The 22228-nt window shown below is 42.6% G+C and overlaps 1 protein-coding gene across 5 annotated transcripts in view; it reads right to left on the bottom strand.

Annotated features, from left to right (window-relative positions):
- The window catches only part of UTRN (utrophin), a 497949-nt gene extending 478682 nt beyond the window's left edge, over positions 1–19267 (bottom strand). For 2 of the 5 annotated variants that reach the window (XM_072826601.1, XM_072826576.1), the window contains exons 1-2: positions 18748–19215; positions 11931–12101 (exon numbers count right to left, since the gene is read on the bottom strand). In XM_072826601.1, coding sequence (XP_072682702.1) covers positions 11931–12009 — 79 coding nt within the window. In that variant the 5' untranslated portion in view covers positions 12010–12101; positions 18748–19215. The other 3 variants (XM_072826596.1, XM_072826582.1, XM_072826591.1) reach the window with 3 other exon arrangements.
- Between the last annotated feature and the right edge of the window lie 2961 nt (positions 19268–22228).

Raw genomic sequence — 22228 nt, 5'->3', positions numbered from 1 at the left:
ATAAGGGCATATGTTGGCTTACAACCTTTAGAGTTCCCCAGGTGAAATTTGAAACTTGCCCCCACGTACAAAAGGCAAGGAGAACCCAAAGAGCAAGCTGACCATTCCAGGTTGGTAGGTAGCAAGTTCGATCAGTAAGGGAACTTACACATGAAGGTTGCCTTGTGGGGAGAGGGCAGCAGCAGGACAAGTAAGTCTCTGCACCTGCCCAACAGAATCCTAAAAGTTCATATAGAGGCTTTAACAAAGTTCAGTCACGTATATCATCCAAATGGTCTCAGGAGCACATCACTCTCTCAAGGCTGCTTCCTTGAAACAGCTCCTAGGGCAAGAACAGTGGGTACAATACACATTTCAAGGACATGAAGAAATGAGGAGCCTCCAACAGCCCAGGTCCAACTTCCAGGTCAACCAGTGGTCACATCTTATCAATACCCTCCTCCAACAGTTTAATATCCATAATACATATAGAACTAATACAATTCAATAGCAAATAAGAAAGAAAGAAAGAAAGAAAGAAAGAAAGAAAGAAAGGTAATAAAGAAAAGAAAGAAAAGAAAAGAGAAAAGAGAAAAGAAAAGAAAAGAAAAGAAAAAGAAAAAGAAAAGAAAAGAAAAGAAAAGAAAAGAAAAGAAAAGAAAAGAAAAGAAAAGAAAAGAACAGAACCAGACAAATCTGATTTAAAAATGGACACAGGATTGGGCAGCTTGGTGGCTCAGCAGTTTAGCACCACCTTTAGCCCAGGGCCTGATCTTGGAGACCTGGGATCGAGTCCCACATCAGGCTCCCTGCATGGAGCCTGCTTCTTCCTCTGCCTGGGTCTCTGCCTCTCTCTCTCTCTCGCTCTCTCTGTGTGTGTGTGTGTGTGTGTGTGTGTGTGTGTGTGTGTGTGTCTCATGAATAAATAAATTAAAACTTTAAAAAATAAAATAAAAATGGGCACAGGATCTAAATAGGTATTTTTCAAAAGACAAATATATGGCCAACACATAGACGAAAAGGTGCTTAACATCATTAATCATCAGGGAAATGCAAATCAAAACCACAATGTGATATCACCTAATACCTCTTAGAACAGTTATCATCAAAAAGACAGGAAAAAAATGTTGGCAAGGAAGTGGAAAAAAAGAAAATCCTGGTGCACTACTGGTAGGAGTATAAACTGGTACACCCACTACAGAAAACAATACGAAGATTTCTCAAAAATAGAACTAAATACAGAACAACCATAAGATCCAGCAATTCCACTTCTGTGTATTTATCCAAAGAAGACAAGAACATTATCTCGAAAAGATATATAAAGCCCTAAGTTCATTGCAACATTATCTACAATAGCCAAGATGTAGGAACAACCTGTATATTCACCAAGGGATGCATGGACCCCCACCCCTCAAAAAAATGTGATGTGTATATAGGACAATTATTATTATTTTTTACTGCCATAAAAAAAGAAGGAAATCTCACCATTTGCAAAAACATGGATGCACCTTCATAAAGGGCATTATGCTAAGTGAAATAAGCCAAAACAAGACAAATGCCCTAGGATCCCTCTTCTACATGTAATGTGAACCACCACCACAACCAGAAAGCTCAAAGACACCCATAACAGATTGGTGGTTGCTGGAGGCAGGGGTGGGTGGGGTAATAGGAGAAATACATGAAGGGAGTAAAAAGGTATGAACTTCCAATTATCAAATAAATAAGTCATGCGGATGTAATGTACAGCATGGTGACTACAGTTAATAATACTGTATTGCATATTTGAAAGCTGCTAAGAGAAAAGATCTTAAAAGTTCTCATTGCAAGAAAAAAAGGTGACTATACATGGTAATGAATGTTAACTAGACTCATTGTGGTGATCATTTCAAAATAAATGCAAATATCAAATCGCTGTATTACATTTGAAACTAATAGAATGTTACATGTCAATTTTATCTCAATTTTAAAAAGACAGTATCTTTAAACTGGCAATACAACAATTCACTTTGGAAAATGGATTGTTTACAACTCAGAACCAAATGCTGTGTTTAAGTATGTATGTTTGGGGTAGATTCTGTTGGTTTTATTTTGTGGTCTGTTTGTTTCAAATAACTCTGAAGAGGATCCCTCCTAAGTAGTTCATTGAAACTTCCCCAATACTTCCCACATGGCCAAACGCTACACAAAAGTCTCTGTTCAAATATAAATTGTCATCCAGCTCAAGCCTCCCCAGATGCTCCCTTTTTAAGCCTCGATCTTAAAAATGTCTCAGGAACAAGTCCCATTAAATTCTGATACATGACCTTAAATTCTACATAGTGGCATATGTAAGAACAATTACATATTTTGATCTACTCTGAAACTTGTTTAATCAATGAAGAAATGAAAATCCCTTCCTATATCTTCAAAGAAGTTAAAGATTAGAGCTCATAAACACTACTGCGAATAACTCAAGGACTTTAAGAGTAAAAGTTTAGTGTTTGGCTTGGTTTAGTTAAATGAATAGAAGGACATCGTAAGACCTCTGGGGTATGTTTACAGATCCTCAAGGAACTTGCCATAGTGGCCAAAAGCCACTTAACTCCTATATCATCTTTGACATAAAAACAATTATTCATATTTTAAAATGCACTCATTTAAAAATGATAGGCAAATTACTTTGTATCAAAAGGAAGTCTAGTTATATTAAATATAAGTAATGGATGTCACCTATTTAAAATGACAAAACAGGGAAGGAAATATATAAGTAATATTGTCTCTAATCTTGAAGAACATAAGAAAACTAGCAAAATGTTATGTTTCCTACTTTATATCACATCTTAGAAATCCCCCTATATTGATTAAAAAAATACCTGGTGATTTTTTATCTCAAATTATTCCACTGTATCAATAAATTATAACTAAAAAAAAGAAAGAAAGAAAAGAAAAACTAGCATACAAGATTGGACATGAGAATTTTTTTCCCCAACATGAGTCAAAAACATATCTGTCTTAGAAATAACTTCTTAGAAAATGTGCACAATAAGTTTTTAAAAAAGATTTTATTTATTTATTTATTTATTTATTTATTTATTTATTTATTTGAGAGAGAGAGAGCATGTGTGGGCGAGGCACAGGTGGACCACACCAGGGCAGAAGGAGAAGCAGACACCACACTGAGCAGGGAACCAAACCAGCGGGTCAGTCACGGACCCCCAGATCATGACCCCAGGATCACAACCCGAGGTGAAGGCAGACCCTTAACCAACTGAGCCACCCAGATGCCCCAAAAATATACACAATAAATTTTTACAATGAATTAATCAGAGGACTCCATGTAACACTTCAGGATGTGACTTCTAGCAGGAAGCAGTTAATTACACTGAGTTGAAGACCAAGTTCCTCAATGAAGAAATAATTTGCTGCTGAATATTTTGGTATGATCTAGTGTAAGGGGCCATGCTAAGAAATGCACCAAATTTCATCATTCTCCTGGCCCACTCTCCATGGTTCTACCTTTGCTCAACACAATCTTCAAGATACAAGGCAAAAGAAAAATTGTCCAATACGAAGAATCCATTATCCTTTTAAAATGTTCAAAGGGGGATCCCTGAGTGGCGCAGGGGTTTGGCGCCTGCCTTTGGCCCAGGGCGTGATCCTGGAGACCCGGGATCGAATCCCACGTCGGGCTCCCGGTGCATGGAGCCTGCTTCTCCCTCTGCCTATGTCTCTGCCTCTGTCTCTCTCTCTCTCTCTCTGTGACTATCATAAATAAATAAAAATTTAAAAAAGAAAAAAAAGAAAATGTTCAAAGGGAAGTGTTTATAAGTAGAAATAATCTTCAACATTTGACTCCAGCTCTCCTCACTCTTCTGAAATGCAGTTTTCACTTTAGCTGTAAAAGTCTTAAACCTGCCTTCTTTCTCCATAAAGCAATGGGGATGCCTGGATCCTACCCCACACGGCTGAATTAGAATCCACAAGGGCGGTTTTGATGTGCAGCATGAGTTAACAATACCACATGGGATGAGTCCAAAACCCAACTTTCAAAATAAAAACATACATATACATCTAGGTAATTATTGAATTAATGGGTTTTTTAAGATTTTATTTATTTATTCATGAGAGAGACAAGAGAGAGGCAGAGACATAGGCAGAGGGAGAAGCAGGCTCCATGCAGGGAGCCCAACGCAGGACTCCCGGGTCTCCAGGATCACGCCCTGGGCTGAAGGCAGGTGCTAAACCGCTAAGCCACCCATGGATCCCCCTGAATTAATGTTAAATAACATGACTCAGCTCATGAAGAGCAAGAGAACTAATAAGTGAGGATCAACCTCAAAATGCTATCCCCATCCCCCAGTATATATTATATATATCACATACCAAAATGAAAGAAATTCTCAATATTAAAACTGTGAGACTAAAAAATAATATCTAAATAGATAATACCTTTTAAACTATAGCAGATGTATTTATTTCAAAGTTGTACCACTTTAGAGACAAAGTCAATTTTTTTTTAAGATTTTATTTATTTATTCATGAGAGACACAGAGAGAAAGGCAGAGACATAGGTAGAGGGAGAAGCAGACTCCCTGTGGGGAGCCTGATGCAGGACTTGATCCCAGAACGTGGGGATCATGACTTGGGCCAAAGGCAGTCACTCAACCATGAGCCACCCAGGTGCCCCACAAAGTCAATTTTTTTAAAGATCTATTTATTTTTTCATGAGAGACATAGAGAGAGAGGCAGAGACACAGGCAGAGGGAGAAGCAGACTCCTTGTAAGGATCCCGATCCTGGGATCACACCCTGAGCCAAAGGCAGACGCTCAACCGCTGAGCCACCAGGCATCCCACAAAGTCAATTTGTAATTGGGTTTCTCTGATACATAAAAAATGTTATTATGTGCTTTTTCTGCTCCTTGAAAAACAATTTTTGTTACATAATTAAATGCTAAAATTACTGAACTGGGCAGAAATCATAATAATTAACCACCCAGCCTCCCAGCCCCCATCCCCACCATCAAAAAATTCATTTGAAAATATTCACCTATGAAATATTATTCTACTGCTTTATACTTCGAGTTCAACAGCTGTGATAGAACTGGTTTATTTTTAAAGAAACAAAGTTCTCAAAACCAATGTGAGACTGTACCAACCCCAAACCTTAATCTCAGGTGCCCCATGAGCAGGCACAAAAAAAAAAAAAATCTCCTTCTTAACCAGGCCAGGAGTACAAGCTTCTGATGGAGAAGACCCACAGGATTTAAATAAACCTTAGATAAGTGGCTGTTCAATGGCCCCAGTAAAAAAGCTACCTAGAAGCTCAAAACTACCTGCCTCCTATAGTTGACCTATGTAAATCCAAGGGCAGAGGAAACAAAAGTGAAAGAGCTAGACCTGGCTTAGACTTCTCAGTCCCCAAGCCACCATTTCAAGAGTAAATATATATTTAAAAAATCTCACAATGAGTCACATTTCAAATACTGAATTGAGTAGATTTATTTTTAAACAGCTGAGGCATTCCAAAAAAAATAAAAATAGTAATATAGTAAATATCTCTGCCTCCACACACAGCTTTAGGGAAAAACAGTCTTGCCAATCTATCTAACCACCTGAGTATCCTTTCACAATTAAATTTTAACTAATATTTACAACTGCTGCAATGATCGTGCATGTTCTCTTGTTCCCAGAAAACCATCATATCAGCATCTAGTTCAAACTTCTGGCCTCAAGTAAGGTTCAATAAAATTGAGTTTTCCATTCTGTCCATATAATTAATGTACTTCCATTGCTTACAACATTCTCAGCAATTCATGCTTCCTGATTGGGAATGGATCACCTCCAAAGCTTCTACAACCACAGTAATAGGTCACAAGAATTGCATTAATACTGAAAACTGTTCCACAATCACACTACTTCAGCATAATGAGGCGATAACACGGAGAATATTTTTACACGCGTTATGAGAATAGCTGTTCTGCTCTGTCAGAGTTGGATTTCCATTGAGGTTACCATCCCTCACCACAAATCCCCAGGGCTCATGGAAAAAAACAAACCTACTCAAAGAGCTCCCTCCAAAGAACAGGTATTCCAGCCAAGTAAAGCTGGGGGGTAAAATTGTAAAAGACAATTTTTCAGTCTTTTAAGCTATTTAGAAAAATCCCCTCACAGGTATTTCTCTAAATGAAAGAGAAAGTAGATCAAGGACTCCCTAAACGCAACATAACCAGCGTCCTTCCTAAAGAAAGGCCACTGAATGATAAACAAATACAGTAATCTTCCTCATAATTTTTATAAAACTGAATCTTGTTAGGAAAGCTCACTTTATTGCAAACACAGCGTATTTTCAGGAGACCTGCTATAAATGTAACCAGTATAATATTCCATATTAAATAATTCATTTTTTTTTATTTCACTGGTTTCTCTTTTCTTCCCTCCCCTCTCCCTACCTCTACCAACTCTTTCAATCCCAGAGATATCCATCTGGACATCAAACCAGGGCTTAAACTGAGCCAAATCGCAGTGCATCTGAAATCCACTACCTTTTTTTCACCAGCCAGTGAAAAGCCTCCAGCAGCAGGAGGCAAAAAGAACAGGGAATTCACGTCAGAAACAAATTACCAAATTTTCTGCCTTCCAACCAGAAGACTGCCTGTCCTTTGGTATTTTCCCCTTTGCTCACTCTTAGAAAAAGGGACAGAGACAGGAGCCAAGAAAGGCCAGGACAAGTCTGGGAGCAGCAGGCTGTATCTCCTACAATTGGCCTTCCTTTGGCAGAAGCCCAGAGAAGCTCCACCTCACAGCCCAGGGTTCCAACCTTGTTGGATAGGAGAAAAGAGGCAGAGGGATGTATAAGCTGAATTAATACTGTGCAAAATGTATAAGCGATAGATTCAGGCACAAATGAAGAATCATCCTGCAGCAATGGAATAAACTACCTTGTAAATTAGGAGACTTGGCAATATGTAGAGGTCAAATGCAGAGTTTCTAGAGTCAGAGCACCTGAGTTCTATATATATTTTTTTTAATTTTTTTTTTTTTTTTTTTTTATTTGTGATAGTCACAGAGAGAGAGAGAGAGGCAGAGACACAGGCAGAGGGAGAAGCAGGCTCCATGCACCGGGAGCCTGACGTGGGATTCGATCCCGGGTCTCCAGGATCGCGCCCTGGGCCAAAGGCAGGCGCCAAACCGCTGCGCCACCCAGGGATCCCAAGCACCTGAGTTCTAATTCTAGCTCTGGCACTTTCCAGCTCTGCAGCCTTTCTCAATGAATAAGCATACATTGCTCACCTACTATGAGGTAGGCCCCAGGCATGATGCAAGGGATGTATCAGTTCCTGCTCCTGTGGAATTAAATTCTAGTGGGAAGGATATTAACACACACACACACACACACACACACACACACACACACAGAAAAATGCCAGATAGCAATAAAAACATATAGGGAACTTAAATACAGTGATATAGTCAGGAGTGACTGGGAGATCTACTTTCTAAAGTCAGCAGGGAAGACCTTTCAGTGATGACATTTAAGCCTAGATCTAAATGACAAGAAGGAGGCTAGCAGGCAAAGATAAGGAAAAGAGGGATGTGTAGAGGCCCCTGGCCTTTGGAGAAATAGGAAGCAGGCTAATGTGTCAAATTACTTCTACATGATTCATTTCTGTCATCTATAAAATAGTGGTTGTTAGGATTAAACTCATAGCAGTCTATGTGCACACAGTCTATGTTCAATAAATGTAAACTGCTAGAATTATCATCATCATCATCACCAACGTGATCCCATCATTAGACATGTGAAAGCAGAGCCTGGGGAACCACTCCACAGGCAGGGCCAGGTTATATGGCCTCTGAGAGGCTCCTTCAATCATTAGACATTGATATTAGGCAAAAAGAGAAAATATTAAGGAGGAAAAGATAAAATTTGTTACACTCAGGCTTCCTACCCAAGGCCTTTTAAAGAGCATACTGAATCATACAACAGTGTGTGGCTCACCGAATTCATTGAACAAACGGCCCTCTCCAATCTCAGAGTCTACTGATTCCAAACACCAAACTCTCAAAATCCTCACATGTAGCTAGCTGACACACTGCCTTCAGCCCTGAGGTCAACCCTTGTTAGGGAGCTCTGTGCTAAGAAAATTACAACAGCACTGAGGACAGAAAAGGATGATGAATTCTACATCACTGGCTTTAAAGTGTGTTAGCTACTGTAAGAATGAAATAGCAATGAGAATATTCTTGGACTTTATATGCATCTCAAACTATTTTATTATTTTATGTTTAAAATGTCCCATGCAGGGGCACCTGGGTAGCTCAGCCAGTTAAGCGTCTGCCTTCAGCTCAGGTCATGATCTCAGGGTCCTGGGATTGAGCCCTGCATCTGGCTCCCTGTTCAGCAGAAGTCCGCTTCTTCCTCTGCCCCTCCCCCTGCTCATGCAAGCACTCCAAGCACTGTCTCTCTCTCTCTCTCAAATAAACAAATAAAATCTTAAACAAAAAAAAAAAATGTCCCAAGCAGAAGCTTACACATCACAGACTCTACTGGCTATATATTTCATTAAAGAAAAAAAAAAAAAAAAAGAAAAACAAACCTCTAATTCTTGGCCCACTCTCTCAAAATATTTACTAACTTGTTAAGCCTTCTGAAGCCCACTAATTCAGGCCATCAGAGATGCAGTCACTGACAATGAACTTATGTGACTTTCAGTTAGGGACAGAAAGGTCTATTTTTACCCAACCCAACCCCTAACCATTAAAGGTCATATCCTTTCAAGTTCTTTTCTGAAATTCACTCAAATCCTAGACAAAAGTACTACAACCATAAAGAAATGTACGTTTTTTTACATTCATGACACTACTTTATCACCTACCCCTGATGATTTCATCCATCTGTTCAGATGGTGCAGATGATTTGAAAAAAATTTTAAACCTCACACAGAGCCTAAAACAAATTAATACTGAATAAGGGCAATATAAAGAATCCTAATAACTTAAATGCACAAACATTTCTATTATGCCAGGCTTTTAGACTGTCCAAACTCAAGGTTTGGAGAGGAAAGAGAAGAATTTTCATAAACCAAGAGATTAAGTTTATTAATATATTCTTAACGGTTTTTTTTTCCCACCCAAACTCTACCCCTACTCCACATCCAGTCCTCCAAAAGGAAGAAACCCAGAAGAACAGGTAAGAATTAAAATTTTCCTATGGGAAAATATTCCTTTAAAAAGCTGAAAAGGCAACAAATTCAGCATAGAACACATCCAAGGAGGATCTCTGTATGTAGATGATGCCTTGACTGTAAGGTAAACTGAAACTCCTTTTTCAATATGTAAATTTTAGAGCACTATGAGACCTGACCATTGGATGCTAATATTCGCCTTAAAAGAATCAAAAAAGTACCTCCCAGAAAACAAGACTGGGACTAATAGGCCCATTCAAATCCAAGTTTATCTACCGGTTTTTGCAACATAATCCAGCCAAAAGAATGTGATTCTCGTATCTCAGCCATGCAACAGCTAGCTTTTCAATGTGTTTCGAAGTAGGTGTGTCCAAGGTAACAGTCATAGCTTTGGCATTAAAACACTCTAAGCAATTTGAGAGCCCTTAAAATTATAAAGACCAAGTAATACAGGCTCATTAAAGAACTTTAGAAAATAAGTATGAGCGAAAAAGAGAAAAATAATAATGCCACAATGCCAAGATGAGCACTATTAATATTTTAGCGTATGCTCTGTTAAATCTTCTTGAAAAAATATTTCCCATCTAGAAGACTTCATATTGTACATATATTTTACTTAACAATACCAAGAATGTATTACTCTACACATCCATAACATTTTTGTGAATGTACAATCTTCTACTTCATGGATACACCCTAATTTAAACAGCTCCACTGAGATTCTATATGATCTGTTCAGTTGCCCTACATTAAAGGAACAGAGTACGTTAACCAGCTATTTCCTAAAGTAATTGGCCCACAACATCCTTTTTTGAATTATACATCAGAACTTGTGCTCCTTCATAAATACTTTGTGAAATAATGGCTTAACCAATCTTTAATTCTGGGTTTTTATGGTGTTTTATTTATTTATTTATTTATTTATTTATTTATTTATTTATTTATTTGTTATAAATATAATGTGATCAACTTGCTTGTACATGTCTGTGCATTCCCTCGGGGAAAACTCTTGAGCCAATTGGTATGTATATGACAAAACCATGTGATAAGTTCTGCCCCACTGTCCCCCAAAAATATATGAGAATTGTCTTTTTAAATGATAATATTTAAAAAAGAGTTTAGAAGTTATGTGTACTCATCATATAAACCCAATATTTTCAAACTTATATAATAACCTTTCTATGAACATGGCTAAAATACATAGTTATAAATACCAAAGGTCTTACTGTTACGGACATGTCTCAGAAAACTATCCAAGAATATTCCACCTCACAATTTATAAAACATGACAAGCATGGGTATGTAGTGTCTTTTATTTTCCTCTTTGTTATATATACATATATACACTACTAAAACACTTGAACAAAAAAAAAATTTAGAGGAACAAAACATCCTAAGAGTGAACTTTAACACAGGATATTAAGCTGTGCCCTGAAAAGATCTTTAAAGTTACACAATAGAAGCTACATATTTAGAGCCAAGACTGTAATAACCAAAATCTTTACCAATCAACAAATACCAGTATCATGGAGGGAAAAGTATATCTTACATGTGTATCTCTAGGGGCACCTGGGTGGCTCAGTCAGTTAAGTGTCTGTCTTCGGCTCAGGTCATGATCCCAGGGTCCTGGATCCAGACCCCACATTGAGCCCGGCATTGGGCTCCCTGCTCAGCGGGGGAGTCTGCTTCTCCTTCTCCCTCTCCCTCTGTGCTCTCATTCCCTCTCTCTCTCTCTCAAATAAATAAAATCTTTTTTAAAAATGTGTATCTCTATTAACTTATAGCTTATTTTCAGTACATATTTTTGCAATTTCAAATAATTAAGAAATAGAATCCTAACATTCTATAAAGATGGTTCACACAGCAAACAGAGGGTTTAAGTTCCTTTTCCGTTTTTAAAGTGACACTGGACGTAACTTTATACCTCAAAGTTACTGTGAAAGTTACTTAAGTATAGTGTTCACACCCAGGGTGGAGTTCTATGTAATTTCCAAAGCTCAGAAAGGCCCTGCCTACTCAAAAATATCTCCCCTTAGAGCCTGTCTCAAAATCATATTTGAAGTTTTTAAAAAAATACAGAAATTATTCAACAGGTCTGGAGTACAGCCAGTGCATCTGTATTTTTTTTTTAAACTCCCCAGTTGATTCACTTGTACAGCCAGAGTCAAAAAGCACTCACTTATATAAAAGACTTAGGGAGGGAGTGGTAGCTTTAGGTCTCCAATTTAAATGTTCATATGAAAACCATCAATCTGTCTTAGGTGACACTGTGAAAACTGTACCTTCAGAACACTCACAAAAAGTTTCAAAAAGGACAGCAAAGGTAGGACACCTGCTGACCCAACCCTGCCACCAAAAAGGATAGGGGTGAGGATATACAGTAATGGAAGAAAAACTCATGAAAATCCACCTGGCCAGAAACTGCAACTTTGTATTTTGAGCATGCAATCCCTTCAACTTCATAAAAGAGACCAACAAGAAAAAACTGCTCAACTTCACGCCTGCGTGGAAAGGCACAGCTTCACTGAGCAAAAGCATTCAACTACAGGTAGGCGTTTCACCAAGCAGTGCCCATCAACAGACAACAAGACCAAAATGGATTAGCAATTAAGACAGGATACTCAGAGACAGTACATTACCTTTTACAATATAATAGTCATTTGTCAGAACTGTGTTTCTCAAAAGTTTGTCTCACAAGAACAGTGCAAAAACAAGCCAAAAAACTTATGTCTTCTAAGTAGTTCATACATAATAATCCATCATTTTCTTAAGCTTCCATGACCTACCAGATCTGGACTTAATGATGTCACTGAACTCATTCTGCCCATCATCAGGTCTGGCCTCGTGTTCTCCATACTTGGCCATCTTTGCGGAGTTTCAATTTAATCCAAAGACTCTATTAAATTCTCTTCTTAAGACTTCCAATTTTCTATGATGGTCCAGCTGGACATCAATACCTAAAGAGAAAAGGGAATATATTGACTTGGGGGGGGAAGTATACATATATATTATTTAATATATATAATCATATAGTTAAATATACTAACCATTCATTCAGCAGGTATTTATTCAGCACCTTCTATGTATAAGGCACTGATCTGGGCAATGGGTATATGACTAAAAAAGACTCTGCCATAATGAAGCATATAGACACTAAGCTGTTAATTATATAATGAATTATTTTATTATAATACTGATATGTTACAAATGTACAAATGAGAAGCACAGGGTAATATGAGCATACAGCAGAGGAATCTGACCTGCCCTGGGCAATTAAAGTTTTTCTTGAAGAAGTGACATTTGAGCCAAGCTTTCAATGATGAAAAAAATTTAATTGGCAAAAAAAAAAAAAAAAAAAAAAAAAAGGTGGGAAGAGAAGTTGAAAGGATTACATGCAGGAAGAATCATGGAGCATTCTAGAAGCTGAACCACTGTCTTTAGAGAAAAAACAGCCAAGAGTAGAGAAATCTGGTGAAGTAGGTAGACAGAACCAATGACAGGGTGTTGAAGACCAGGCCAAGTCTTTTGATCTTTCTCTAAAGAGGAAGAGAGGATCCAATGGATGGTTTTAAGCTGGGAAGTAACATGACCAGATTTGCCTTCTGAAAAGATCATTCTGGTTTGTAGGAGGACCAGAATGATGAGTTAGGAGCCATAAAGACTATGGCAAAATAGAGCAAATGTTCATTCAAGTTCCTAGGCCAGGGGTACCTGGGTGGCTCAGTTAAGTGTCTGCCTTTGGTTCAGGTCATAATCCCAGGGTCCTGGGATTGAGTCCCACATTGGGCTCCTTGCTGGGCAAGGAGCCTGCTTCTCTGTCTCCCTCAGACCCTCCCAGCTTGTGCACTCTGTCTCTCTCTCACTGTCAAAGAAATAAATAAAATATTTAAAGGAAAAAATGTCCTAGGCCATGAACACATGGGTGTTGAATGAAAATTTCTTTCAATTCCTCTGTATTTTTGAAATTTTTTCATAACAGAATTTTAGGAAAAATAATTCCTAATTTTAACCAAGTGATGACCAATAATGGGGCATCATGTGACACAATGGGAAATATACTATACTGTCCATATAGTATCCTCCTGAAGCTTATCATAATCAAATCTAGACTGTAGATCATCTTCAAAATAAATTATCTGGACTGCTCAATATTATCAACATCGTGAAAAACAAAAACACCTGAAGGAGGGGGTAACTTTGTAGGTTGAAGAAGACTAAAGAAACATGACAATCAAGTGTAATCCTTGACTGAATTTAGAATTTCAAAAATAAACATTTGGGGGATAATGTGAAAAATGCAAATAGGGGCTATTTATCAAACAATGTTATTATATCAATAGTGAAGTTCTTTAGTACTGGTTAACGGTTTTGTCATTATGCAAGTGGGTATCTTTTATTATGGGAGACGCTTGACAAAATATTTTTTTTAAGATTTTTTATTTATTTATTTATAGAGATGCAGAGAGAGAGAGAGAGGCAGAGACACAGGCAGAAGGAGAAGCAGACTCCATGCAGAGAGCCCGACATGGGACTCGATCCAGGGTCTCCAGGATCATGCCCTGGGCTGCAGGCGGCGCTAAACTGCTGTGCCACCCGGGCTGCCCCAAAATATTTAATCAATGAAGTGTGACAATAACTTCAACTTAAGTTCAAACAGGACAACGTAACATATACTTGTCTATCTATGTAAAAGTATCTCTCTATTCATATACATACATGCAGAGAGAGAGAGAGAAAGAAAGCAAACAAATGTTGGAAATGCAAAGAGAATGCAGAGAATGGGTGTTTACTCATCTTTCTACTATAATATTACAGGCAGGAAATGACTGTGGTCTAAACAAGGATACATGGAAAGAAATGGGTAGATATGTGGGATATTTAAATATCAAATACAAAAGGTCAATAGCATTTGGGAACTGACTGGATATGAGATGGTCAGAATACTAAGGAGTAAAATGACTGCCCAGTTTTGGTTTGGGCAACTGAGTAGAAGGTGAGTCATTCACTGATCTGGGGAACACTGGCAGATAAGCCACTGGCGGAAGAAATCATGAATGTGGTTTGGACTTGCTGAGTTTGAGGTGCCTCCAAGTTATGTAAGTGCAGAAAATAAAAAAGACAGTCGGATATATAGGTCCGATCTCAAAAATGGTCTGGATTCAATATAAATCTGGATAGTTACACGTTATACCCATCGACACAGATTTTATTCTAGAAAGTATATCACATGAATTCTGCTGAGTATAGGTATAACCTACCAATAATATAATTTTAGAGATTTTATTTCTCTGAAAAAGAGAGAGTACCTGAGCAGAGGGAGGAAGAGAAGAGGAAAGAGAAAGAGGAGGTAAGAATCTCAAGCTGCCTGTGGACTGAGCTCAGAACCCTACATGGGACTCCAGGCAGGGACGATGTGAAGACCCTGACATCATGACCCTGAGATCATGACCTGAGCAGAAACCAAGAGTCAACACTTAAAACGACTGAGCCACCCAGGTGCCCAGCAATAAAATAATTTTAATCTTTAGTGATTAATTAGAATCATCTTCAAGGGCAGCCCCGGTGGCTTAGCTGTTTAGCGCCACCTTCAGCCCAGGGCGTGATCCTGGAGACCTGGGATTGAGTCCCATGCCAAGGCTCCCTGCTTGGAGCCTGCTTCTCTTTCTGCCTGTCTGTGTGTGTGTGTGTGTGTGTGTGTGTGTGTGTGTCTAATAAATAAATAAAATCTTAAAAAAAAAAAAAGGATCATCTTCAAAGTTTAAGGAATTGAGGATTCTACTCGGCAGAACCACCTTTTCTCTAAGAATGTCAATGATGAGAGTTCTGCATTGCCCTAATACTTCCTGGAACATAGTGGCCCTACAACCCAGACAGAATCAGAATTCAATCTGAGGTTCAGCAACTTAGCTATAGTCAACACATCCAAATATTAATCTGCATGCAAATAATGGGCATTAATCCATATATTACAACAGATATCAAAACAAGAGTAAACTCTGCTAGCTACAATTAGGCAATTCAATCACTTAATTCAAGGACATACCATGTAGTATTATTATTGTATGATATGCTTCATTTGGCATACTTATGTAATATTTGTATTTTATATATTATGTTTAATTATATATAACATTCAAGGAAATACCATATTATTTTATATCAATACATATAAAAGACAATTATTATATTTTTTCCTGACCAGTCGAAAAAAGGGTGTGTTTTAATAATAAAGAGTTCAAAATTATCTTTAAAAAATATTTGAAGTATTTAACAGTCTGAGGCAGAAGAAAACTGGTGGACTACTAAAGCTTTAGGAAGAATCTCCTCTCCTGTTGAGAGGACCATGTGGACTGGATCATCAGTCTGTCAAATTTTGAGGATAAAAAACTTTTTCTCTTTTTTTAATATTGTTCTACTACCGTTAAGACCTTAGGGATTATTATGTGATTAAGTTCCTTTTGCGGGGTACATACCTGTAAAAGATTTGCTGAATTAAGAGTATTTTAATATATTCAAGACTTTAAAGCTTTATTCAGAAGAATATAAATAAAATTTTATTATGAAAAACCCGGTTTGCCCAGCAAAAATTCTCTCTACTGGAAAGCAACTAACTATTCCCTTTAAAAGATATTTCTGACACTCCTCTCCTTCATAACTAGTCTTAGCTAAAGGTCTTCACTTCAGCAATTGCCAAAGACCTTTCCCATTCCTTAAAGAAGAAAAGTAAACTGTTGACACAGGACTTTACTTCATTTGCACATAAATATTTGCCATATAATTTTTTTTATTTTGCCACTGTAAGATAATTTCTCAAATTTTCTCTTCCTGGTAATCAAAATCCCATATATGCTGCAAAGAGACAGCAGAAAGAGGATCACAGGACAAGGAAAGAATGGGGAAAAGGGAGAATCACAGAAGGCCATTTGTTGTGTTTTGGTTTTTGGGTTTTTTTTTTTTTTTAGATTTTTTTTTTTATTAGAGACAGAGAGAGAGAAAGAGAGAATGAGAAAGAGAGAGGCAAGAGGGAAAAGCAGGCTCCATGCAGGGAGTCTGACATGTGACCTGATCCCAGGTCTCTAGGATCACACCCTGGGCTGAAGGCGGTGCTCAACCGCTGAGACACCCGGGCTGCCCACAAAAGGCCATTTGAACAGAGAGAGCCACTGACTGCCACTTGTTGGTAGGAATGGGCAGGGGACCCACCCTAGGTTGAGGAGCACACACAAAAAATGATACCTCCTTCTAAATCACTAAATGCTGCAGCTATTTATAATAGGTTGTCAGAGACAAAAATCCAAGTTTCCTCAAGAACAGGGATCCCTGGGTGGCTTAGCGGTTTAGCGCCTGCCTTTGGCCCAGGGCACGATCCTGGAGGCCCAGGATCGAATCCCACGTCGGGCTCCCGGTGCATGGAGCCTGCTTCTCCCTCTGCCTGTGTCTCTGCCTCTCTCTCTCTCTCTCTCTCTCTCTCTCTCTCTCTCTCTGTGACTATCATAAATAAATAAAAATTAAAAAAAAAAAAGAACAATGTGCCTAGGTGTAGACCTACCACCTCTCTGGAGTGTGAGAGGCCATCTTCCACACAAAGCTGAGTGAAAAACTGAGAATAAATGGTATTGCCTTAGATATTGCCTTACAAGCTTTAAGCCCTATATAATTGTAATTTTTGTAATTTACTGTTACCACTACTCTAGGTTTCTGTTGCCTCAAAATTACGTTTTGCAAAGTTAGCCAGATCTTTCTCTCGGAAACCAATGCATTCGACTCTGCTACATTCAGCAACTCTTTCTTCAGAACACGTCTGGCTGTCATATGGAACAGAAGCCACCAGCGTGTGGCAATAAACTTGGGGGTCAAAGGGTGGGGTGGGGAGATGCCTTAAAAGTAAAGCTAATGTTTCCAAATTAACCATTTGGCAATCAGACCACCTAAGAATACAAGTACGTTCAACAATGTGTCATTAGGATGGAAATGCGGTATGGGTCCCAGGGCAGACACTATCCATGCATTTAAACTAGAAACCAAAACCTAGGAATGCTGAAGATAGTGGAGAGGGAAGCCAAGGGGCCAAGAATCTGCCGCCCTTCTGGAAGCACAGGACAAGAAACCGCCGGTGCCAAGGACTGCCATTCCCTCTCGCAAACGCTCCAAGGGAAGGTTAGCACCACGGTGATTAATACTGTTTACAGGGGCAATAAATTTTAGGTAAACACCCAAAGGAGAGTTAAAGAGCGGTCTCCTGAGTCCCATAAACTCGGGCAGAGGGGGCGGGGAATGACTCCGCGTAAACCGCGGCCCGGGCCGCCCGGTACTCGGAAGCCCAAGCGCCCACGAGCTTCGCATTCCTGCAGCTCGCGCCCGCCCCGCTGCGCCCCGCGCAGGCTGCGGCCCCCACGCCCACCGGCCCCCGCCGCTTCCTGCGGCCCGTGCAACTTACACACGAGTGCAAGCGGCTGCGGCCCGGGTCGCCGAGGCCTCGAGACCCGGCCCCGGCCGGACCGGGGAACCGCGACTTCGGTGCGTTCCGGGAGCAGCAGCCCGGCCACTGACCCCCCCCTCCAACACCCCTCCGACCCCCCCCCGACCCCCCGCCCGGGCGCGGCTGGGGGAACTGCTCCGCGAGGCCCTGGTGACCCTGACGACCTGGAGGCTGGGAACGACGACGCTCTTCCTGGGACGGCCCAGAGCGCGCAGCGGAGAGCTCCAAGTTAGCCCCGGGGCTCTCCAGTTCGAAGCAAAACAGTGCGGGTCCCGCGTCTCTTGGAGGTCGGGCACGTCTTCTTCCCTTGGAACAACCGTGCACAGTAGCCCCTTTCGTAATCCGGGGCGGGGGGGGGGGGCGGTTCTCCTGTAACGGCGTGCCTTCTAAAAGTTGCACAGCCTAAAATGAGGGCTTCCTTGGTTGTGCAAGTGGCCTTGGACAATCAGAACCTCGGACCCGGGGCCCGAAGGCGACACAAATGACCTTACCTGGTGCAGCAAGTGATGCCAAGAGTCCGGGAAAGAGGAGGCTACCGCGGGGACGAAGCACCGACTGGCCGCCTGCGGCCCCTCCCGGGAGCCCCACCCTCGGCAGCTGCCGCGGCTCGGAGGTCGAGCACGTTTCCTGCCCGGCGGACGGCACCCCCTTCCCACCCTCTCCTGGCGGACCCCTCGGGCCCCGCCCCCCCGGGCCGGGGCGTGTGCCACTGGCCATCCTAGGAAGCCACGTCCCCTCTCGGAGACCACAGCGCGGGGCACGGAGACGCGACCCTCCCTCCCAGCAGCGGGGGAGGAGCCGCGGGAGCCGGGCGGCCGCACGGAAGCCGCTGGGGGAGTTGGGGTCCTTCCCCACTAGGTCGAGTGTGCGGACCTCCTCGCCCGGGCTCTCCCCACGCTCCCCGCACTCCCTCTCCCGCCGAGGGGGGCTGGACTCAGGCTCCGGGGAAAGTGCACGCGAAAGTTGGTGACCTCTTACAGCCAGCCCTCAGGAGGGGCCCAGGACGCGGGGGCGCAGCCGCAGGAAGCCCGTGGTCCCCGCTGCCCCGGCGCTGCCCCGGCGCTGCCCCGGCGCTGCGGCCACATCCCCCGGCCTCCGCAGGCGGACACGCCGCACGGGCTTACCTGCTCCCGGGACCCGCGGGCCCGCGCCGCCTCCCAGCCGCCTCCCAGCCGCCTCCCAGCCGCGGCCGCCGCGCCCCGAGCCGGCAGAGGGCTCCTCCCGGCGCGTTGGGGTCGTCGTGATCGCGGGGGGCTGCGCGAGCCTGAGCGCTGCGGGGCGACGTGTTTGGAAAAGGAAATGTGAAAACCAGACAAATCCAAAAGAAAAAAAAAATTGGGGGGGGGGGGACACCCGATGGAAAACGCCCCCGACTTGTGCAATCTTCCTGCCCGGGTAGTTCCGCCAAAAACAAAAACAAAACAGTCCAAGTGCAAACCTGGAACGGGCGCGCAGGCAACCAAGTTTGCCAGACGCCGGCGAGTTTCCCGTCGGCAGCAGCGACCCCGAGGGGAGGAGGCGCCGCCGGCCGCGCCGCCCCAGCGGCTGCGGGAGCCAGAGGCCCCTCCTCGGCCCGCGGCCCGCGGCTGCCCGCTCCCCTCCTCCGAGGAAAGGCGACTCCACAACTTTGTGCGCGAGCGGCCGGCCCCCGCGGCTCCTCCTCCGCCGCCGCCGGCCTGCCCCTTTGTTGGAGAGCCGCGCGGGAGGCCGGGCGGGGGGGGGCGCCCTCGGGAGACGCGCTCGCGTGCGGGCGCCCGGGGCTGCTCTCTCCGGGGCGGGCGGCCGGGGCCCCGCCGCCGCAGGCCCAGCAACTTTGTTCGGGGACAGCGGCCCCTCTCGGCTCCGGTTCGGCCCCCGGCCCGGCCCAGGCGGCCCCCGCGGGCTGGGCTCCGGGAGCGCGGCGCCCCGGGTCACCTGACCGCGCGCCCTCCCCTCCCGCGGCGGCTCGGCGGGCGCAGACACCAGCGCCCGAAAATGCGAGGCACGCCCCCACCCCGGGCACACCCCGGGCACACCCCGCACACCCCGCGGCCCCGGTTTGGCTCCTCCGGAGGTGGATCTCCGCGGGCCTCCCGCTCGCCCCGCCGTTTGCTGCCGCTGCCGCTGTGTAGGTCCTAGTTCAAGGGTGCTTCGATCTTCGCTCTCTTAGTGTCGCTTTCAGATGTCAAGAAAAACTTGAAATTAAGTGGAGCATTCGGTCACGCCTGCAAACAGAGCTTATGCTGGCCTAATCTCTCACACACAGACACACACGTTGAGAATAGCGCCTGTCTCACGGTCGAGGCGTTGGTCAAAGAAAAATCTGGGGAGAAACGTGTGTGACGTGGGCATCTTGCCTATTTACATACTTCATCCCTCTTGTGTTCCTGTGATTCTGTTCCGTGACCATCACACTCGGGGGTGGGGGTGGGGGTGGGGACAGCACCCCAAGTTCCTAGTTTGGGAAAAGGGAAAGGATGATTGATACACGAGCAGCTCTGGCTTATTGCTGGTTTAATATTTGAAAGTTAATTTATGAGTTAGTAAAGTTGAACCACTAGGGGACTCAAATGCTACCCCCCCCCCCCGCGCCGGGAAGAATTCACTCGTTTTTTATTAGTTATAAAGTGACAATTTTCCCCAGTCCCTAAATGCTGTTGGAGGGGGTGAGAGGTCCTGAAAGATAGTGTTCTTTATAAAGTCTCTAGCTTAGCTTCTTTCCTTTGGGAAATCTTCATACAAACCTCACAACATATCCGGATGATTAACTTGAAGTGGATATAATGTATTCATTCACTTTCATTGGTTCATTCATTTGACAAATACCAGTTTGTGGCCTGCTGGTTCCATCAGCCCTGTGAATGATGCACATAACAATCGGATAGAGATCTTGCCTTAAAGAATGTCAAATCTAGCAAGTGAGATAAGGCATGTAAACAAGTAAGGATATGCAAGATCAGTGGTAAGTGCCATAAGAAAAGGACAGATCAAGTGCTATTTGAGTTTCTGTATCAAGGGAATGAGATTTAACTGGTTATCCTAAAGACCCTTAAGCTGTTCATCGTCCACAGTATCCTCTTGGTTGAGTTGATGGAAACTCAGATTCCTCCTTTAAAATAAAACTACATCGGAGCCTGCTTCTCCGCCTCTCTCCTTCTCTGTGTGTCTCTCATGAATAAATAAATAAAATCTTTAAATAAAATAAAATAAAACTACATTGGGACGCCTGGGTGGCTCAGCGGTTGAGCGTCTGCCTTCGGCTCGGGGCATGATCCTGTAGTTCTAGGATGGAGTCCCACATGGGGCTCAAGTTCTTCATCAGGCTCTCTGCATGGAGCCTGCTTGTCCCTCTGTCTGTGTCTCTGCCTCTTTCTCTGTGTCTCTCATGAATAAATAAATAAAATCTTAATAAAATAAAATAAAACATTTAAGTATTTAAGGATTTCCTTGCCTGAAAGGCTGTAAGTGAAAAGCACTTTGTAAACTGCAAAGTGCTGGACAAATGTTACCTTATTTAACTCAGAATTTTTGAAAAACACGGCTGCTTGGGGACCTAGAATTTCTGAGTTTTTAAAACTCTGAGGGGATGTTTAGTTAAGCCTCCCTAAAAAGGCCATAAGGAAAGGTCATAAGAATACAGTCACCATCTGTACAGAAGTGACTCTACCCACACCCCTGGCTTTAGTGGATGATGGCACATTCCCTGGAACCTGTGACCTGTTTCTAACCCTTCTCCCAGGCTTTCCCCACACACAGAGACATATTCTCTGTAGGCCATGGGCAGAGACAAAACAAATATTTCTTGCTGTTGGGATGACAAACAGGTCCCAAACTGGTCCCATTCCTGTTTCCCTTGCAAGTGAAGAAACCACAGTTAGTGGAAGATTTTAACCACAGAAGTCTTCCTTTCTGTACAGCAGGCAGTGTGATCTTCCTTCCAGCCCTGAGAATCAAGTTGTGGGGAAAGTGGAAAGAAACTGTCAGAAGCTGGGTAGTAGTTAGTGCACCTGCAACCAACATTCCATCCGCGGTCAGTGCACCAGGGGCATTGGCTTGTAATGACAGTACTCGGTGGGTTTTGTCTCCCCACCCCAAAGAGCAACGTAGAACATTCAGAGAAAGTGATAGGAATGTGGCCCAGAGTCTACCATTAACTCAAACTCTGAATTGCCCCACAGTCACCACAGAACAGTAAAGATTCAAGAAAACTGAACTGATGTCACTGTGACAAAGCCCTCAACATAAGAGAAAATATTGAGTAGTGTACTTATAGATTCAGATATAGAAATATATGCGTATGTATGTATATGTAATATAGAGAGACATGATTCTACGTAGATACTGTTCATATCTATGTAGAATCATGTGTTAGGATGTAGGGTGTAGGGAACTACATCCTAACATTAGAACTGAAAAGAAAATTTTCTTACCTAACTTTGTATATAATGAATTTGGTATATATAGCAAGAGTATATAAATGTAGTTTCTCTTTCAACAATAAAAACATAGAGGGGCACCTGGGTGGCTCAGTCAGTTAAGCATCTGCCTTCAACTCACGTCATGATCCCAGGATCCTGGGATGAAGCTCGCATTGAGCTCAAGCAGGACGCCCTGCTCAGTGAGGAA

The sequence above is a fragment of the Canis lupus genome, chromosome 1 (genome assembly GCF_048164855.1).
Source record: "Canis lupus baileyi chromosome 1, mCanLup2.hap1, whole genome shotgun sequence".
Taxonomy (NCBI): domain Eukaryota; kingdom Metazoa; phylum Chordata; class Mammalia; order Carnivora; family Canidae; genus Canis; species Canis lupus.
Note: the sequence above shows the minus strand (reverse complement) of the source record. Positions and strands in the feature narration are given on the sequence as shown.